We start from the raw sequence: 19,496 nt of genomic DNA, 5'->3' as shown, positions 1-19,496 counted from the left end.
ATTGTGAGGTCTTATATTTCAGCAGTACTGTTCCTGTAATGGCTCTGATTGTATCAGTCTGCAAAGATTAGTTCAAGAGGAGTCTGGGAGATGGTGTTCTCTGGTTAGAATAACAGGGCAGCAATACAGTGTGAACCACAGCACAGCCCTGTAACACTGAACTCTCTCTTCTCGCCTCTGTTACAACTGCTAAACCCAAACCAGCTCCCCCTCTCCCTCTCCCCCTCTCCCCCTCTCCCTCTCTCTCTGTCTTCCTCTGGCAGGGTAGAGCCAGACCGCGCAAGTGGGATACTATTACACGCTATTCCATATTTTATTAAAAGGACGAAAATCAAAACAAAACAAAAGAGTAACTGCCTCATTAAAGATTTACTGGGAAAGGTCGGCCCAATTGACCCCAAACATGCAGCCATACCATCTCCTAGAAGAGAGGACTTTTGTTTTTCCTATTCTCTGTTCTGAATCTCTGGATTCCAGCCTTTTGGCTGAGGAGAGGACATGATGAAGAGAGAGAGAGAGAGAGAGAGAGAGAGAGAGAGAGAGAGAGAGAGAGAGAGAGAGAGAGAGAGAGAGGGAGAGGGAGAGGGAGAGGGAGAGGGAGAAGAGAGAGAGAGAGAGAAAGAAAAAGAGAGAGAGAAAAAGAGAGAGAGAAAAAGAGAGAGAGAAAGAGAGAGAGAGAAAGAGAGAGAAAAAGAGAGAGAGAAAGAGAGAGAGAGAGAGGGATAGGGGAGAGAGAGAGAGAGGGGGAGAGAGTGAGAGAGAGAGAGAGAGAGAGAGAGAGAGAGAGAGAGAGAGAGAGAGAGAGAGAGAGAGAGAGAGAGAGAGAGAGAAAGAAAGAAGTCAGAAAGTGAGGAGGAAGACATGAGAGGACAGGAAGACAGTCTGTTATAGATATGTAGAGAGCAGATGCACACACACAGTCTGTTATAGATAGATATGTAGAGAGCAGATGCACACACACAGTCTGTTATAGATATGTGAAGACTAGATGCACACAGACATGCAGCAAGCACATCTACCTGCACTGTCACTTGTGAGTGATGAGTGGTACCGTGTTGTAGAGACGGCATTCATGATAGCAGTTGATCTTGAACAATTGTACATCCTGCACTAACACTTAGTCACAACTGTGACAGTGGGATACACACCTTTTAGACGAGTAATACTAATGTGTACATTTAGCAGATGCTTTTTTTCCCAAAGCAACACACAGCAAAGGGGGAATTTGAACCTGCATCATCTTCATCTACAGTCAAATGTTTTAACCACTCGGTCCCACTCTCGTCCCAATGTCGTCAGTGTTCATCTGACGGCAAAAGTTGTAACTTGTTCATGACTTCAGTATGACATGGAACATACTGGGTATTCTGCTAATATCAACCTGTACATACTACATAGTGATATCTGACCCCACAACCTGTACATACTACATAGTGATATCTGACCCCACAACCTGTACATACTACATAGTGATATCTGACCCCACAACCTGTACATACTACATAGTGATATCTGACCCCACAACCTGTACATACTACATAGTGATATCTGACCCCACAACCTGTACATACTACATAGTGATATCTGACCCCACAACCTGTACATACTACATAGTGATATCTGACCCCACAACCTGTACATACTACATAGTGATATCTGACCCCACAACCTGTACATACTACATAGTGATATCTGACCCCACAACCTGTACATACTACATAGTGATATCTGACCCCACAACCTGTACATACTACATAGTGATATCTGACCCCACAACCTGTACATACTACATAGTGATATCTGACCCCACAACCTGTACATACTACATAGTGATATCTGACCCCACAACCTGTCTTTTGTCCAAAAATCTCACCTAAAGTTCCAAAACCAATGTGTTCTTAAAGTGGAGTATAAATATTTGAGTAGCTCTTTCCATACATGAGTTCAGTGTCGATCCTTAAGTTGAAACATCCACCGCAGGCTTCAGAGAGGGAAAAGGTGTGGTTGGGAAAATGACCCCACTAATGTGTTCTTGTTGGCAAATCCCCCCCCCCCCCACCACCTCCACCCACACCGCATCCAGCCCCCCCCCACCCCCCTGACTGAACCAGTACACCTCTCAAAACGCAGTCTGAGACAGCCCCCAAGCCAGGCCATCACTCACCAAGCGGACTGGTCATCCTGCATCCGCTCATGACAAACCGATATGAGACGCAGATAACATTTCAAAAACCGAAGATTTCAATGAGCTTCCCAGAGGATACATCCACTTTCAGCAAAACTGGTTTTGTTCTGCAGTGGAATAAATGTGTCATTTGGTTTGCCGGGAAAAGTAAACCTTGCATTGCAAGACTCATTAGTTCTGCCCAGTGTTCCTGATTCTCCCCAAACCCCGGGCTTAGAGGTGAACCGTGCCAGCCGTGAAGACACGGAGGGACCAGACACACCATCCATTCACTTGAGGATATCCTCCTGATTGGAACTATACAGGTCAGCACACTCACATACGACCAAGCCAGAGCTAGAGGCTTTGTTTGTACCTCAGCAACTCTGGAGATGTTGCCCCCTGGTTCTGTTCAGTAGCTGTCCAATACATTGTGCTCTCCCACACACACACACACACACACACACACCCACGCACACGACCATGTGCACACACAAGTACAGAGAGAACAGAAACTTGCACTGTAGAGATCCAGTGTGTTGATCGGTCGTACTAGACCTCTGCTCCATGCTTCTCTTTCAGCCCTCACTGGCGTTGCCTTGACCTGGTGTGTTAAAACGTGGTTTACTGCCCCATGTCACACCCCTGTTCTTCAGTCTAACACAGCAGAAAAAAAGACCTTGGTCAGAGTGACGTGTGAACCTGTCATAAACCCTCGGCTCGAGAGGTTTATTAGCGGTGGCTATTTTTGGGCCATATAATTACATAATGTGTGTGTGGGTGACAAAAGGATAAATTTGTGCTTTATCACACAGTGTCTCCCACTCTGATTCTCTCTCTCTCTGATTCTCTCTGTCTGTCTGTCTGTCTGTCTATCTCTGTCTGTCTGTCTATCTCTGTCTGTCTGTCTGTCTGTCTGTCTGTCTGTCTGTCTATCTCTGTCCATCTCTGTCTGTCTGTCTGTCTGTCTGTCTGTCTCTGTCCATCTCTGTCTGTCTGTCTGTCTGTCTGTCTGTCTGTCTGTCTGTCTGTCTGTCTATCTCTGTCTGTCTGTCTGTCTATCTCTGTCTATCTCTGTCTGTCTGTCTGTCTGTCTATTTCTGTCTGTCTGTCTATCTCTGTCTATTTCTGTCTGTCTGTCTATTTCTGTCTGTCTGTCTAATTCTGTCTGTGTCTGTGTCTGTGTCTGTGTCTGTGTCTGTCTCTGTCTCTGTCTCTGTGTCTGTGTCTGTCTGTCTGTCTCTGTCTCTTTGTCCATCAGAGAACACTGACCTGGGATCCCCGAGAGCCTCTCCTCTGGTCCCATTCTGAGTAAGGAAGCATCTGTTGGGAGACAGAGGGAGAAGGTCGGGATTCAAACCCATGTTGGGACATATTCAACAGTGACGCGTGTCAACGCGTTGACCCACAGTCTCATTTCACAAACATCTTCTCTGTCCCCAGCCCGAGGAAACGTCCTCCCAGGCAGCGATCTCCATGGCGACGAACAAAAGGACGTGAGGGCAGGAAAGAAACCAGGAACAGGGGGAGGTGGAGGGGAAGGTGGAGGGGAAGGTGGAGGTGGAGGGGGAGGTGGAGGGGGAGGTGGAAGGGAAGGTGGAGGGGGAGGGGAAGGTGGAGGGGGAGGTGGAGGTGGAGGGGAAGGTGGAGGGGGAGGTGGAGGGGAAGGTGGAGGGGGAGGTGGAGGGGAAGGTGGAGGGGGAGGTGGAGGGGAAGGTGGAGGGGAAGGTGGAGGGGGAGGTGGAGGGGAAGGTGGAGGTGGAGGGGAAGGTGGAGGGGGAGGTGGAGGGGAAGGTGGAGGTGGAGGGGGAGGTGGCTTCATTACGGCTTTAAGGGCTGATCTGTTTTTCACTTTTCATTAAGCGCAGATTTTTCCTAATTCAATTTCACAGTCAGGTTTGGTTGACTTGGGCTCCTGTCACAGTCTAATGGGTTAGAGGAGGCCGAGGACTTTCATGTTCTGTCATTTCCAGCCGCCGTGTCCTCCCACAGGCCTTGTAAAGCCATTTTCCACTTGACTCGGGAGTCGACCTGGCGCGTCACCCAGAGCCCACGTCGTCATCCTCCCCCATTGCCATGACGCTGCGGACAGCGTCACTCGTTTTGTCATCAGAAGGGCTTCACCCTAGGAGCACCTTCCGCCCCCTCCCTCCACCCCTCCCTCGCCCCGACACGGTGACATACCGCAACTGTGCGCAAAGGGTGAGTGCTGGTGGGAGAGCTGTATGATCGCGTCAAAATGCTGGGTTTGTTTACAATGCGTGTGTGTGTTGCGGGGTGTCATAGAGTGAAAACATGAGATCTTGGCTTGTGGTGTAGTCTGATATACAGTAGTACTGCTGTGCTGGCATCGTGTTTTCCCACAGTGCAACAGCGTTATAAACAAAGCATGGCATGGACTTCCTGTGGCCCTGTCAGGAGGTCAAGGGGTGTTATAAGAAACCCTAAATCAAACTGGACATGTTAGCCTCTGTGTGCTAAAGTTAAAATACTACCTCTGATTCAGAGAGAATGCAAAGACATTTGTTCTGACCGGTTCACAAACCACTAAATCTTCATCCACACATTCACAGAGATGGAACAGCAGCAAATGACTCAATGGACGGTTGGTTAGAAGTGAAAGCACTCAAATTTTAATACCTGAGGTGTTTCCCCTTTTTCACTAGCAGCTATCATACAAATCATACAAAAATATTATAAGGCTCCATCAAGTGTCCGCTCTCTCATGCATTCGAATGACCACACTTTTTCCGCCTGAAATGAAGTCAACAAGCGTTCAGCTGTGTAAAAGGTTGACCGTATAAACATGTAAGTGACCCGGAGGGGTGGGGAGGTGGGGTGGTGGTAGTATTGGCCGGCCGGTAAGATGTTTGTCTTTTCTCATTACTGGCCTGGTGAAAAGGCTTTGGTGTGTGGCAAGAGTCGACAGCCAGGCAGGGGGCTCCTTTGTGGCTACGATCCTCCTCCATTAGAAGCTTCTAGCATCACTAGACTCTCCATGAGCACACATAAACAGGCCTTCAGCCTTGCATAACCCAACCTTTCATCTCCCGGCTGCGAGTGGCAGCCCCAGAACATGCACGCTTCCACAGCTTCTTCTTTGATCCGTGCTAAACAAAAAAAAGAAAAAGACCCAAATTCCCTAAGGAATCAAAGGACAGCATTAAACATGAGCCCCGCTTAAAGCTCCCTTATTACAGGGTGACTTTTTAGGCCAATGTAGATGGCGACTTCCCTTCGACGCATATGATTATTGATAAACGCCTGACAAACGCGTGCTACGGTTGCTAACAGAGCTAACTTTTACGTTTTCTAGACCGTTTCAAACCGTCGCCATCAATATAATCCGCCCGGTCACTGTTCCAGCGGAGAGATCCAAATGATCACGATAAGAACAAAGAGAAAGGATTTTGAGGCTAACAATGGCATATCCAGATGGGAGTGGAAGCAAGAGGTAAATATGCTTCACTGCAGGGAAGACTTTAAATCAACATTACATTCTGCCGGGATTCAATTTGCTGAATCAATACACTTGTCCATCCATCAACAGATGATGAATATCCTAATGTCTTAGTTGTTCAGCTCCTTTCAAGATATCAACGGTAAAAAGAGAGAAGCCATCGAAGGTTCTGCTGAAAACATCCGAAGACGGGGCCTATATTTTGACAGAAGAGGTAAAACCGCACATGAATGATTTCTTAGAAATCTCAAGGTTGATCATGGCTGCACTCCAAGCACCAGTAGACGGTTCTCCTCTGCAGAAGGACAAAGTCTTGTTTTTGTGTTCAATTTCTAGCGCACCTACAGAGAGAAATAACAACTTAGACCAAGCTCTGGCCTTTGTTTCCCCCCTCTGTTAGATTCATTAGGCGCTCACCTCATTCAGGACCAGCCAGTGCCTGCAATGCCTTCCCACCATTTCCAGCAATAGAAATTTGATTTATGGGGATCCAAAATGAGTCCACTGGAGAAAAATCGTTTCTTGCCTTTGGAGGAGGAAGTAGACAAAATACTTGTCTTTCAATCAGGGAGCTAGCTACCAGAACAACACGACACACTCAATAAGACAAGAGGCATTTTTATGTGGCTCCAGCTACATTCTGAAATAATTTTCTGGCATATTTATTGTTTCATCACGATCGTGAGTAATATTTCTGTTGGTGAACTGTGCGGTTGGAGCCATTTTGGAAGGTCAGGTACGTGTCTAAAGAGTCTGTGCCAAGACACTGAAGAAAAGGCAGCTCCGGAATGAATGGAACAGTTTAATCAGCTATGCTTAGGGGCCAGGGGAGCATCTGCAGGGCTTCGGGCCCAGCTAGGATGGGGACTGAGTGGGTCCCACCCTTTTTGATGCTATGGAGGCTAAGATGGAGACAGCAGCTGGCCTTATAAGGCCTCAGGCACCTTTGTGGAACTGTTTCCCTTTACCCAGGGCCACTTGAAGCATCCCACTGTGGCATCTTGAGACTTCAAGTCTTTAGGCTGTCTTTAACTGTTACCCAATGTGACTTTGGCATAGCGAAAGTTGGCCGTAGAGACACCGACCAGGGGGAGAAAGATGATGAGAGATGGCTCGTTCTCTGGCCTGTTAACATCGCTTTAAACCAGGAGGCCTGTGGGCTTCCACACACCCGAGGGTGTGACTATGGTGGGTGTATGCTGCACCACACCATGATTAACCAGTCTCAACAACGGTTGTAAAAATGTGTTTGTGTTTGAAAGGCAGTTTGTTAGTGAGTCAATACCGAGGGCTCCAACACGCCACACCAGTTGACCCGACCTCACAGGTTACCTCATCCAGTCCGATGCTGAAACATCACCATTTAACTTGATTTTGTGGAGCCTCTTTCATCCCTCCTTACCCAAAGACCTTTTAGAACCCTGTCCCACTATCACTGGGTCACTCTGACCAACTCTATTTTGTTACGCAAGCCTTTCTAACAGCGTGTGCAAAGGGGACCGGAAGCGGGACGAATATAGCCTTGTGCTAGATTACTGATAGTTGTGTTTTATAATCCCTCAGTCATGAGCAGAAGCATTTTTTTTTTTCTAAATCTGAATGAATGCTGGACTCTGTAAAGCGACTTTGAGTACCTTGAAAAGCGCTATATAAATAAAATGTATTATTATTATCATCATTCTCTCTGTCCCTCTATCCTGTCTCTCTTTCATTCCCCCCTCCTCTCTCTCTCTCTCTCTCTCTCTCTCTCTCTCTCTCTCTCTCTCTCTCTCTCTCTCTCTCTCTCTCTCTCTCTCTCTCTCTCTCTCTCTCTCTCTCTCTCTCTCTCTCTCTCTCTCTCTCTCTCTCTCTCTCTCTCTCTCTCTCTCTCTCTCTCTCTCTCTCTCTCTCTCTCTCTCTCTCTCTCTCTCTCTCTCTCTCTCTCTCTCTCTCTCTCTCTCTCTCTCTCTCTCTCTCTCTCTCTCTCTCTCTCTCTCTCTCTCTCTCTCTCTCTCTCTCTCTCTCTCTCTCTCTCTCTCTCTCTCTCTCTCTCTCTCTCTCTCTCTCTCTCTCTCTCTCTCTCTCTCTCTCTCTCTCTCTCTCTCTCTCTCTCTCTCTCTCTGCTCCATTTTGCCTGCGTCCAGTTTTGGTCGTCATTAGTGGCTTCATATCAGTGGAGTTAAAATCTGTCTCTTTGGATCATCAGGAGACATGCCACCACAACGAGCTGACTGACTGACTGGCTGGAGAAAGGGTGCACACAGAGAAGCAAAGTTTCCGCACTTCAGCCAGAAAGAAGTGGCCCTATCTTGTGTGTGTTTGGGAGAGGGGAGCAGGGGTGGAAAGTGGGAGGGGGGGTGGCCAGTTTGGATGTTAGTTGGAGTCTAATTAAGCCCATGTTGGAGAGCTGGGAGGTCGATCCTAGGGCTTTCCAATCAACTCTACCGTAGGCTTTTGGCAGCCATCTCTAAGTCTAATTAATCAGACTAGGCTCAGTATTATGGTGTACAAACATACACAAACACACACACAGAGACACACACCTTCCACACACACACACACACACACACACACACACACACACACACACTGTATCCTTCTACAAAGATACAGGGCCGATACAGGGCTGTGCACTGCTCAATGTAAATACATATAAAATTAGTACTTACTGTTTGTCACAATTCAGACAGTAGAATTAGTTCCTAGTCCCACCAAAATCTGTCAACCTGTCATGGCCTGTCAACTTTCGTGACAACATTTGATTTGTGTCACTTCCCACAATGCCTTGCTCCCAGGTGCTGTTGAAATACACCGACCTACTTGGTTCTCAGCACCAAACACATCACAGCCCCATTGTCAACTTTGTTCATGAATTCACCAATTATATCAACATAGGGGTTGGTGTTTGTGAGGACAGCGTTGCAATGACACGTTTTACCTGCAGGTGGCAATCTTCCCATGATTAGAGCCACATGTGCAGCAACCTTGGGCATACCACTCCTCTGGTTACATCACACACGTCAGAGGGGCAAGCATGACACCACTGCACCTTCTGCTCTGCCCCTGTGCTGTTCACCGAGAGCTAATGCTTTTGGTCCCTCTGGGCTTCCATACACTATGCAAAACCTACAATTGGGTCTTTTTACACACAATTTGCATGTTATATTCCAGAACAGGAACTTTTACAGAGAAGACTACATCCATAAAATATCAAAGAGTTTGGAAGAACTGTACAGCAGTGTATTGAAATAAGTCAAAATAATGAGGGAGAAAGTAAGGAATGGTACCGTATTCTAGTGACAGCTTAAGTTTGACTCCTTCTCATGATGGAATTTTGAATTTGAATTGCGGCTTGCGGAGACGCCCATAACGAATGTGACTAGAGAGAAGAACTCGCACTTCTGCAAATTGTTCAAAGCGGTATTGATGTGGATGCTTATTGTCTATAAGGGCCTGGAGAGAAGGAATAACTAAACATCAAATAACTGGTGAGCCGCATGTTGAGAGGGAGAAGCTGAATATGTTGTGTTACTGTCAGACCAACATCTCTTCCTTCACAGCACTCTCTAGAATCAAAGGAACAATCCAAGAGAGTCCGATAATGTGAGGAAAATTTAAATTCTGTTGAGAATTGTGTGTACTCTGCTTGGCCTAGGGGCACCAAAAGCAACACTTAGCGGTACATTACTTCTTCTGATACCTGCAAATTTGTATTTTCTCTGCAGGTATTTGAGATCCTGCTGTACCAATGCCTGGCAATACATGACACCCACACAATTGTTTGCTAACGCACTTACGATATGACAAGGTTTTTGCTGCACTATACTATGTAATATTGCAGTTTGGAAGTTTTTATTGCCCCGTAGTTTAGATTTATGATTGTTCACCAAGCCTGGTAGCTGAGATGTGGTTACTTTGCAACATGCCAGGTAAATATAGACCGTTCATTTACTCTGACCACCGAAAAACAGTGAAAACGATGCTCTCCTGATACTCGATCTTCTGCTGGACTTTTTCACAATCACTTCCTTGTGTAGCCCTTTGGATCAAAGTGTCTGCTAAAGAAAATGGTGAAACGCAATGTAAATGTGCTGTGCTGTGTCTTGGAAGCTAAGTGGAAAGGCAGGACCAAGACGCCAGGTCTGTCTCTGGTCCGGTCTGTCCGGGTCCAGGTGACCGAGGGGGCCACGCCCCTCCCTTCCTGTGCTCCTCCCCACAGCGTCAGCCAGGCATCTGGGGAGGACGCCCGTTAAGGTCTGCTTGAGAGCCTTCTGATTCATGCTGGCTAATGTTTTACAGGTTTCACCGTGGGGGCTAGTCTGTGTGGGTCATTTGCGTCATCGCTGGAGGGAACCATAGAGGTGAGCTGCCAAAGGGAAGAGGCCGTGTGGAGGGAAGACAAAACCCACTTTTGCACACACATATACACGCACACACACACGCGCACACACACACACAAATGCTCATATTTAACCATACATCCACACATAAATGCATACGTAATCCCACACATATAAATGCACATATTTAAACACACATCGCCGCTCAACTTCACAGTATCTACTATATGATTGGCCCGAGTCCTCTCCCTCGTCTGAAGCGCAGCCAATCACACTTGCCGGTTGTGCATTTGCTGTGAGAAGAGGCTAATCCGAAAAACAGGACCTGAGCCCAGCTCCAGTAAGGCCTCTGGTCATACAGAGCCAGATCAGGCGTCCTCTCTGCTTGGCACAGTGCGGGCGCTGGGGGTCAGTGGCATAGCCTCTCACTCACCTCACAAGGAGCATCCCCCTCAACTGGTGTGACCTGAAAAGGTTCCACCACGCTCGGCTGTTATTCGACAGGGACGTGTGTCAACACGTTGACCCACAGTCTCATTTTACAGACAGCGTGTATGTCATTCCGGTAGAATTTAGATGACAAGAATCAGGAAGCACTATTTACAACTAGAGAGCATTATAATAAATAAATAAATAAACAAATAAACAAAAGAAAATGTGAATTTAGGATATTTGATCCTCCGAACCTCAAGAGTACAATCTTTGGGATCCGATAGGTCCAGAGATGTTTCCTGGGCTCCCTCCCACCAGGGCTGCAGAGGGCTGGGTGCCGGCCGCCCACCTCTGGATAACGTGGCTGCTTCAGATCCATTAGTGTATAATGGGTCAGTCAGGCTTGCTGGAGGAGCCATGGAGAGCCCATCAGGCTACAGAGCTCTCTCTTGTTTGTTTGTTTTACGAGCCGACGCGGTTCACTCAGTGAAGGTGCCAACGTGATCTGTGTGTGTGTGTGTGTGTGTGTGTGTGTGTGTGTTTTCAGAGGCGAATCAAATGTCTAGATTAACAATGCCCCGTTCGTTTCTAGCCAATAGCACTTGTTTAAAATGTAGTTGGAATAAAAAGGTTAGGACACAGTGAATATTCACTGTGTTTCACAAATGTCTGTATGGAGCTATGGGAAGCAGAGGCTCTTGGCGTTGGGGGGAATGTGGGTGTGGCCACAGCTCCTTCCTGCCATAAGCAAGGGTTCTAGTAGCTCAGATATAGGGAGTGTTGAGGGTATTTCTCAGTGGTTAGAGCAGTTGACTGCAGATCAAGAGGTTGCAGGTTCAAATTCACCCTTTGTACTGTACGTTGCTTTGGATGAAAGTATCTGCTAAATGAATACTTAATTGAGTTTGGAGGCAACAGAAACACCAGGTGGTCCGTCGCTTCCCTGATCTTTGCTGATCCAAGATATGAATTTCTACCTCATATCAGTTCCATGTACCGCACTAAAGCCTGCACATCATCAGATAAAACTAATAATATTAAGGGAGCGAGAAAGCAATGTCCATCAACCCTGATTCAGTTCATTCAGCCCACAGCGGCCATTATTTTCCTGCTCTACTTTCATTACGAAATGGAAATGGCAGTTTTGATTTATGCGTCTTCATGAAAATTTTCTGTAGCATCGCTAAATTACATTAAAGAAGACCAGGGGACGCCGTGCGAGTAGACTGAAAGGACTAGGAACACTTTTAGCATTGCAAATTCACCAATTTTCTACTAACAGGTCTTATTCAAGCAATGAAAAATTGACAAATTTTCTTCTGATGTAAGACTCGCTGTGGTTCTCAAACAGAGGGGTTGGGTGTTAGTTGCACTGTAAAATGTTTTATGAAGTCATAAGTCTGACTAGGATAACAGGCTATATTTCATCCGAAGAAAAGGTACAGAGTCAAGAAAAGCTTTCTAAAGTAAATGAGCGGTTGAATAACAAAATCATTTTGACCTGACCTTGAAACTAGCAGAAGGGAAAACCCTATTCTTTGGAGACAAAGATAAACTTTCTTTATGGTTGGGTGATGAAGTGTGGAACAGTAATTTAAAATTGTGCAGTGAAGAAGTAATGGTGGATCCTTTAATGTTCAATATAAAATCTTGGAGAAAAAAAATTCTACCAACCATAATCTTCTGAACAAATACATTTACATTTCTGTTTTAAAATGTGTATTAAATGTGTTTTTTTCTTATTTTTATAAAAGTTACTTGCTCCTGAAACCTGATAACAGACCACACACAACTCCCTACCTGCATGCTTTTACAGTCCAATCAAACTTCCCACAGAGCCACAATAAAGAAACTGACCCGGATTATTTCGGCTGAGATGCAAGGCTTTAAATCACCTCTCAAACGATGCAACTCCCTTCATAAATTCCACACAAGCCCATAAATGTATAGCCGCATCACTAACAACGTCGAACGCAGATAGTTTAAGTCGTTTGATGGACAACAACCCTGTGAGATTCCATTGAAAAGCTGGCTATATCTAATAAACCACAGGTGTTCCTCTATTGGGGCATAAATCTCCTCTTCCTCTTTTTTCTTTTTTTTTTTTTTACCAGGTGGAGGGATACGTCCTCATTGCAAACGTGCTTCTCTGGAAGTAGTGCAGGCTAGATACCAGGAAGAGGTTATCTGCCATAGCGTTGTAAAACTCTTGCTTTGTTAATGAGATTCCTACCGAAGAGATTCTGTGCTGGTGTGTGTGTGTGTGTGTGTGTCCTTTGGGACAGGGGTCTGGTAGCGTGAAGCATGCAAGGCTTTCCCGACCACTCCAGTGGGTCCCCTGTCCGTGCGGTGTTGCACAAAGCCGTTTAGATATCGTCTGCGGAGCTAATAGCCGGCCGGGAACGCTGGCTTAGAGGAAAGCAAACAGGGGAATGGGGAGGTAATGAGATGGAGGACGAGGGGGTCCTCGTGGGAAATACCCTGGCAGCTAGGAGAGACACAGTCATCTTCTTTTGTCAAACAGACACTGGGCCTTGCCCATACTAAGTACATAGTCAGCCTACAGTTTGAGACTCTGTGATGGACATGACAGGACAGGCTGAGGACAGGAGAGGCGATAACAACAGGTCAGAAGTGCTGTGTGAAGCAGTAGTAACGCAGCACCCAGGTTCATGTCGTGGTCTGAACACAAGGGGAAAACATGACACGTTGGTTCTGCAGGACCACCCAAATGGACTGCTCTCAAGAAACCATCGTCAATTATAATCTATCAAACAGATGGTGTGTGTGTAATATTACGCATCATGTGGGTGCATGTACATGTGAGTGTATGTGTGCTTAACGTTTGTTTGTTTGACTCGTTTGTTTGTTTGTTTACTTGTTTGTTTGTCAGCCTGGATGACCGTTTCACACGTGAGGATGATGGCCTGTATTGCATCATACATGAATGCGTGTGTGCGTCCAAGTGGATGTACATCACAGTGTATTTGCGTGTGAGCAAGTGTGTTCGTGTGCGTGTGTTCGTGTGTGTGGTATCTGGAACGGCACAAAGTAAACCACAGCCTAGAAAAACATTGTTAAAGGACTTTGTTAGACTGCTGTTTAAACATGGAAGGAATCCTAGTAAAATACACAAAGAATTTGTTTCTTTTTTTTTCTTTTTTTACACCCAACAACATGGTGCAAAAAGTTCCTTCTTAAAGGAACACAGTTTATCATGAGTGACACTTACACACCACAGGCTCAGGGAAATGTTTATGTGACTCAATCTATGCCAGGGAACGTGACGTTAGCATCAATTTAATCCATCAGACTATAACCGAACTGTACGCTTAGAGTAGGCTAATGATACAGTCTCCAACCAAATTTTGTGTAGGCCTACTTTGCATTTTGCCGACTGTTGTAGTTCTTACACATCTTGTTTTAAATGTCTTTGAGTTCTCCGTATACTTCATTTTTACATGTTGCATTTTATTGATTTAGCAGACGCTAAATGAATCATATTTGCGTAAGGCCAAGCACAAAGCCAAACAGTGGCACCCAGAAGGCTCACCTTCGGTCCATAACGTGTTTTATCACCAGACAGACCAATATGCACCACATAAACACAGCGTAAACGCACAACGCAGCAGACACATCGTAGCTAAACAAACGCTCTTTAACTTCGTAGCTTCATCCCGGCCAGAAGAAATCCTCCCGATGGACATTTTCAAAGAAAGGTTTACGATAACAAAACCCTAAAAGCCTTTTTATCTACTTAGCGTCTCCCAAACAGAGCACTCTGGAACAGCTGAAGCAACAGTTACGGGGACTTTTGCCTCGGACTCGGCCGCTACTCCATGCTTCAAAGACGGCAAAGAAAAGCAGAAAGATAGTCGCGCTACCATTTGAGAAATGGACCTGTCAGGTTGGGGGCTGTGTTCGTGGAAGCGAGGACTGGAACAAGAATGAAGGCTCTGTCACATAGTTCACTCTCTCAGTAGTTAGTCATTTGTAATTCTTAATTGGCCAATCAGAAATTAAGGGGAGTTAATCAGAGCAATGGAGGGCAAGATTAATCTTTCCCTAGAAAAGTAGTAATCAGGCATTAACGTACACTCCCCCGTCCCACAGAATAACAGAGAGACTTCCACGATCTGACTTCTCATGATGTTGTAATTGCTCACACACCTTATCCAGCGTGTGTAAAAACGCAACAAAGAACGCCTGTCTAAACTCTGAACAAATAACTACTATTGTCCAATATTAATTCTGTTCCCACCTTCGTGAAATAAACCCCTACTCAATTGGAAATGATAACCCGGGCTAAGTGGTTTATTCAATCAGGGAGGTATTCTGAAAGCTAGGCACCATAAATGCCAGCCGTAAAGCAGCATAGATACAGGTGATAAGGTTGTGCCATGTTGGAGCAGTAAACCAAACGCCCACCCTGGAGTTGAAACCGCGGAAATCTGGGCAAACGGTCATCTTTTTCCATCTGAGAAATGGTGGTGTTTATTACACCGTGCACATTAATGTAATGGAAAGCAGACCCCCACAACAAATGAGCCTTCCCTCAGCTAACCTGATTATCACTGCAGCGGGCTGAACCAATAGACCTGGTGCAGAGAGCCCGGGGGTGGGGGGGTCATAATCAACCCTCTCACAGCACCCCTGTAAACCCCTGAGTGTAAAGAAAGTCTGTACAAAAACACCAGTGAGACCTCACGCACGCATGCACGCACGCACGCCACAACAACCTGCATAGATTCATCAACCTCCTGGCCAATCACTGTCACCGCGTCTGACAGTATCCCAGAGCGAGATCATTAGCATAATAATACGTGCTCCAGAGTTGGAGGGCCGTCTGCAAACGATGACTGTCGTGGTGACTGAGACCGCAATGGCGTGAGCCTGTAATAAATGCTTCAGTTGTCACATTTGGTTTGGATTTCTCCAATGGTGTTATACATACTGCTAAATCAACAGTGGCAGGAAGAACTGTGTAGTGTTCCTGATGAGAAAGAGGCTTGGTACCCACAATTCCCTGTGTGGTGCCATTTCTTTTTTTTTTTACCAAACCCCAAACTTTGCTGCGTTGTGGGAAGAAATTACCCACAATGCCTCTTGACACTGTCTGTGTACTTGTCCCTGGCTGTGTGGCAGGTACGGTCTGGCTAGACTGTCTCTAGGCTCCAGCCGAGGGCCCCTCTCCCTCAGCTGATTGGCTGATTGAGGTAGCGTAATGATGCAATTGGTCCAGAAAGGACGCAGAGGTCCAGAGTTTCGTCACAGCTTCAGCACTGATTGCACTCAGAGCTCTAAAGAGAGTGTCTCTGGACTTGAAATCAGCTTACCAGGTCAACCAGAAAGGCAGCCAGAAAGCCAGTCAGCCTGCCAGCCAGCCAGACACACCTTCACCCAGGCCTTGTTTTCCCCTCTGATCTAATTGATCGGGAAATGTTAGCTGGGTGCAGTAGATTAGAGAGGGACAGAGGGCCCATTAGAGTGGCTCTGCAACAGACCCAAACACGTCAGTCAGCTCAGCCAATCACCAATCAGACATCCCACTGACAGACAGCCTGGCTGACCAATAGTCAAAGAGGACGGTGGATAGTGTTTTTATTTTTTTTTAAACCTACTCTGCCTTTGTAAGAGAGCTAGCTATCCTCTTATCGGTCGCAGAGAGAGATAGACACCATTTTCATTTGGAGGAGGAAATGGGTCGGAAACAACCAGCGCCATCAGCCTCAGCCTCTCTGCACAATGGCAACAGATACAACACAGAGCCATTAGCTGGAGCCTGTGGAACTGGTCGGCCAGAGAGACTGGAGCTCAAAAGCTGCAAGCCTTGTGTGTGTGTGTGTGTGTGTGGCTGTGTGTGTGTGTGTGTGTGTTTCTGTGTGTGTTTCTGTGTGTGTGTGGCTGTGTGTGTGTGGCTGTGTGTTTCTGTGTGTGTGTTGGGAGGTGAATACGCGGTACTCACATTATATGCAAGTCATAAGTTCAATATAATTTTTTGATTATCGTAGTCAAGACTCTACTGATGCTTCTGTTTGGTTGGTCTTTTCTGAGGGATGCTTGGAAAGTCATGCGCCGCTCTGTCAGTCAGTCAAACTTCGAAATGAGTATAAAGGAATAATGAACGCATCTACAGTAGGAAGGGGTTCATCCCAGTCCGACTCAGGGATATTGATACACACTGAAGCTGCTGTAGAAACGGAATGACTCATTTTTTAATGAAACGCTCCCCGGCGCTCTCCCCCACCACCAACCAGAACACTGCAGCCCTGCACCCCCCCCCCCCCCCCCCCACACCCCCTCCACCTCTTCCCTTGATATCAACTGGGCTTGAACTTCCTTTGTTGCTCCTCAGCACACTGGGGCCTGGTTGTATTTCGGTTAATCCCTCGCATAGGCGTGTAGGAGAGAGCGAGAGAGCTAGAGAGAGAGAGAGAGAGAGAGAGAGAGAGAGAGAGTGTGAGAGTGTGAGAGTGTGAGAGTGTGTGAGAGAGAGAGAGAGAGAGAGAGAGAGAGAGAGAGAGAGAGAGAGAGAGAGAGAGTGAGAGAGAGAGACAGAAGGGTCAGTCGTTCAGTGAAATCCAACAGTGGTGTTATAATAAAAAAAAGAGTTTGGAGCAGAGAAGAAAGAGATGGGTTGGAGAAAAGAGTAAAAACAGGCTTGAAAAAACCCCAGAAAGAGTGGTAGGAGAGCTCTAGTTCGGTACACTGTATATTCAAATCTTCGAGTTGTTTTTTCTTTAACCGAAGGAACAACATCTCCAACAGGAGCGCACAGGCCAGGAGTGCAGAGTGGAGGAAAAGAGAAGAAGAAGAAAAAAACACACACACGCACACGCACACCTCCCCTGAGTAGGGGCGCACTGCGTAACCATGGCGACGGCTCTGACGTCAGAGCAGGCTTTATGTGATTACTCATTGAGCCTGTGGAGGAGCTGGCCAATAAAACTGGGACCATTACTCACGGAGGGAGATGGCCACGGCTGGGGTTACTGAGAAAGCCTGTACAGTAGGAAACTATTCATTTGAGCACTTCCACTAGAGAGACACAGGGAAACACAGCTAGCTCGTGTGATCTGCCTTCATCTCCTCCTCCAAACTTTGTAAAAAGGCAGCACAGTTATCCAAAAGGCAGCACAGTTATCCAAAAGGCAGCACAGTTATCCAAAAGGCAGCACAGTTATCCAAAAGGCAGCACAGTTATCCAAAAGGCAGCACAGTTATCCAAAAGGCAGCACAATTATCCAAAAGGCAGCACAGTTATCCAAAAGGCAGCACAGTTATCCATCGATGTTTCGATGTTGTGGTGTAGAACCTAAAAAGGTAGGAGGGAGGTCAAAATGAAAACAGGGTTTTGTGTTAGCTGGATGCCGTCGCACGCACACAAAGGAAACAACGAAACGATCCAAAATGTGAAACTATTACTCCTGTCCTGACATTTCCCTGGGCGGGGGGCGGGGGGGTCCCCTTGGTTTCCCCTACCATGTCCCCCGCCTCCTCCTCAGCCAATCGCAAACCCAACCTCGTACCCAGAGGATCCCCCCAGACACCGACCCAGGTACACTTGGCTTTCCGCACACACTCCCAACCCATAACCTGTAGGGAGCGTGCGTCAGAGGCACGAGATGACCCTGAGAAGGGCACGGCGCCGACAACTCCATGACATCAGACAAGCCTCGTCTACATCGCCCATCGGCCCCCCCACACCCCTCCGCTTCGTCTCCCCCCCCCCACACGCTCGCTCAACAGCATTCTTTCAGGGAGTGGGGAGCTCTTTCCGGGCCAGATAATAACCCAAGCAAACACCGTTTGATAAACACGAACAGCCTCGGCAATTAAGGCCCCAAAAGGCCTCCCTGGCCAATCGGGGGAGGGGGGGGGCGTTGAGCGGACATGACATCACATGACCCCCAGCCTCTATCGCTGGGGAGTCGATGCATTCCTGCCTCCATGCACTCAGATCCAGTCGGCAACGCAGGCAGCTCAGCACCGATAACAGGGTAGCTGTGTGCTGACGACATGCTGACGACAGTGAGGGCTGCTGCACAGTGGAGGGGGAGACACTAGTCTGCACCTCCCCCCCTCCTCCTCCCACCTCCTCCTCCTCCCACCTCTTCCTCCTCCCACCTCCTCCTCCTCCCACCTCCTCCCACCTCCTCCCACCTCCTCCCACCTCCTCCCTCCTCCTCCTCCTCCTCCTCCCACCTCCTCCCTCCTCCTCCCACCTCCTCCCACCTCCCACCTCCTCCCACCTCCTCCCACCTCCTCCCACCTCCTCCCCTGCCCGGATTAAAGGATGTATCATCCTCCCCCCTGCGCAGACACACGCACACACACAGTACAGTATGTCATGATGTGCGGCTGTGGATCACCTGCTTTTCTGAAAAGCTTCGTGAGGCAGTGTGTCACCTCCACAGGAGCACTGATGTAGCCGTCTCTCCCCCAGACCCCGCCCCCTCCCCCAGACCCCGCCCCCTCCCCCAGACCCCGCCCACCACCACCCCCAGACACACGCCGCTGATGTCATCCTCATAGCGCACTGCATCTGATCGGATTTAATGAGAGGTTTGGAAATCCTCTTTCCATCCCTCTTTCTCTTGTACGTCCTATACCCTCCCCTCTCTTCGCATCACTCTTTTTCACCTTTTTTTATCTCTGCTCGTCTTCCTCGCTCCCCGCCCCCTCTCCATTCTCTCTCTTTCCCTTTGTCCCTGTGCAAGCGTGTTTGCGTATACATGTGTCAGTGTGTGTGTGTGTGTGTGTGTAACGCCACATGCGTCAGTGCTGCCATGTGAGAGCTTGTGTGTGTGTGAGTGTGTGAGAGTGTGTGTGTGTGTGTGTGCACAGACAAGCTGCACTCCACCTGGCAGTGAGCTTAATGAGTCTTGTGCTCATGAAAAGTAGTTTGCATTCCCCTCCGTGGTCCCAGGCCCTAACCAGGTGCTCTGGTAGAATACATCTTCAAACAACATGAGCACAAACCTCTCAGAGCGCTTCTTCAACATAACTAACCAACATAACTAACTAACTAACATAACTAAGTCACTCTGGATAAGAGCGTGCTAAATGAAAAAGAAAAAAAAAGAAAACTAGCACCCAGGTTCTCTATACATTACCATAA

General features: G+C 47.3%; 1 protein-coding gene across 3 annotated transcripts in view; it reads right to left on the bottom strand.

The window, feature by feature from the left end:
* Positions 1-19,496, bottom strand: part of pde3a (phosphodiesterase 3A, cGMP-inhibited) — a 72,017-nt gene that overhangs the window by 28,142 nt on the left and 24,379 nt on the right. For 2 of the 3 annotated variants that reach the window (XM_084672608.1, XM_084672606.1), the window contains exon 2: positions 3,437-3,487. The exons of the other annotated variant lie outside the window; for it this stretch is intronic. In XM_084672608.1, the coding sequence (XP_084528734.1) occupies positions 3,437-3,487 (51 nt within the window). The remainder of the gene's footprint in view (positions 1-3,436; positions 3,488-19,496) is intronic. 3 annotated transcript variants of the gene reach the window in all.

Source organism: Hypomesus nipponensis, chromosome 14 (assembly GCF_054491055.1).
Source record: "Hypomesus nipponensis isolate SF chromosome 14, ASM5449105v1, whole genome shotgun sequence".
Taxonomy (NCBI): Eukaryota; Metazoa; Chordata; class Actinopteri; order Osmeriformes; family Osmeridae; genus Hypomesus; species Hypomesus nipponensis.
This window is presented reverse-complemented; position numbering and strand designations above follow the sequence as displayed.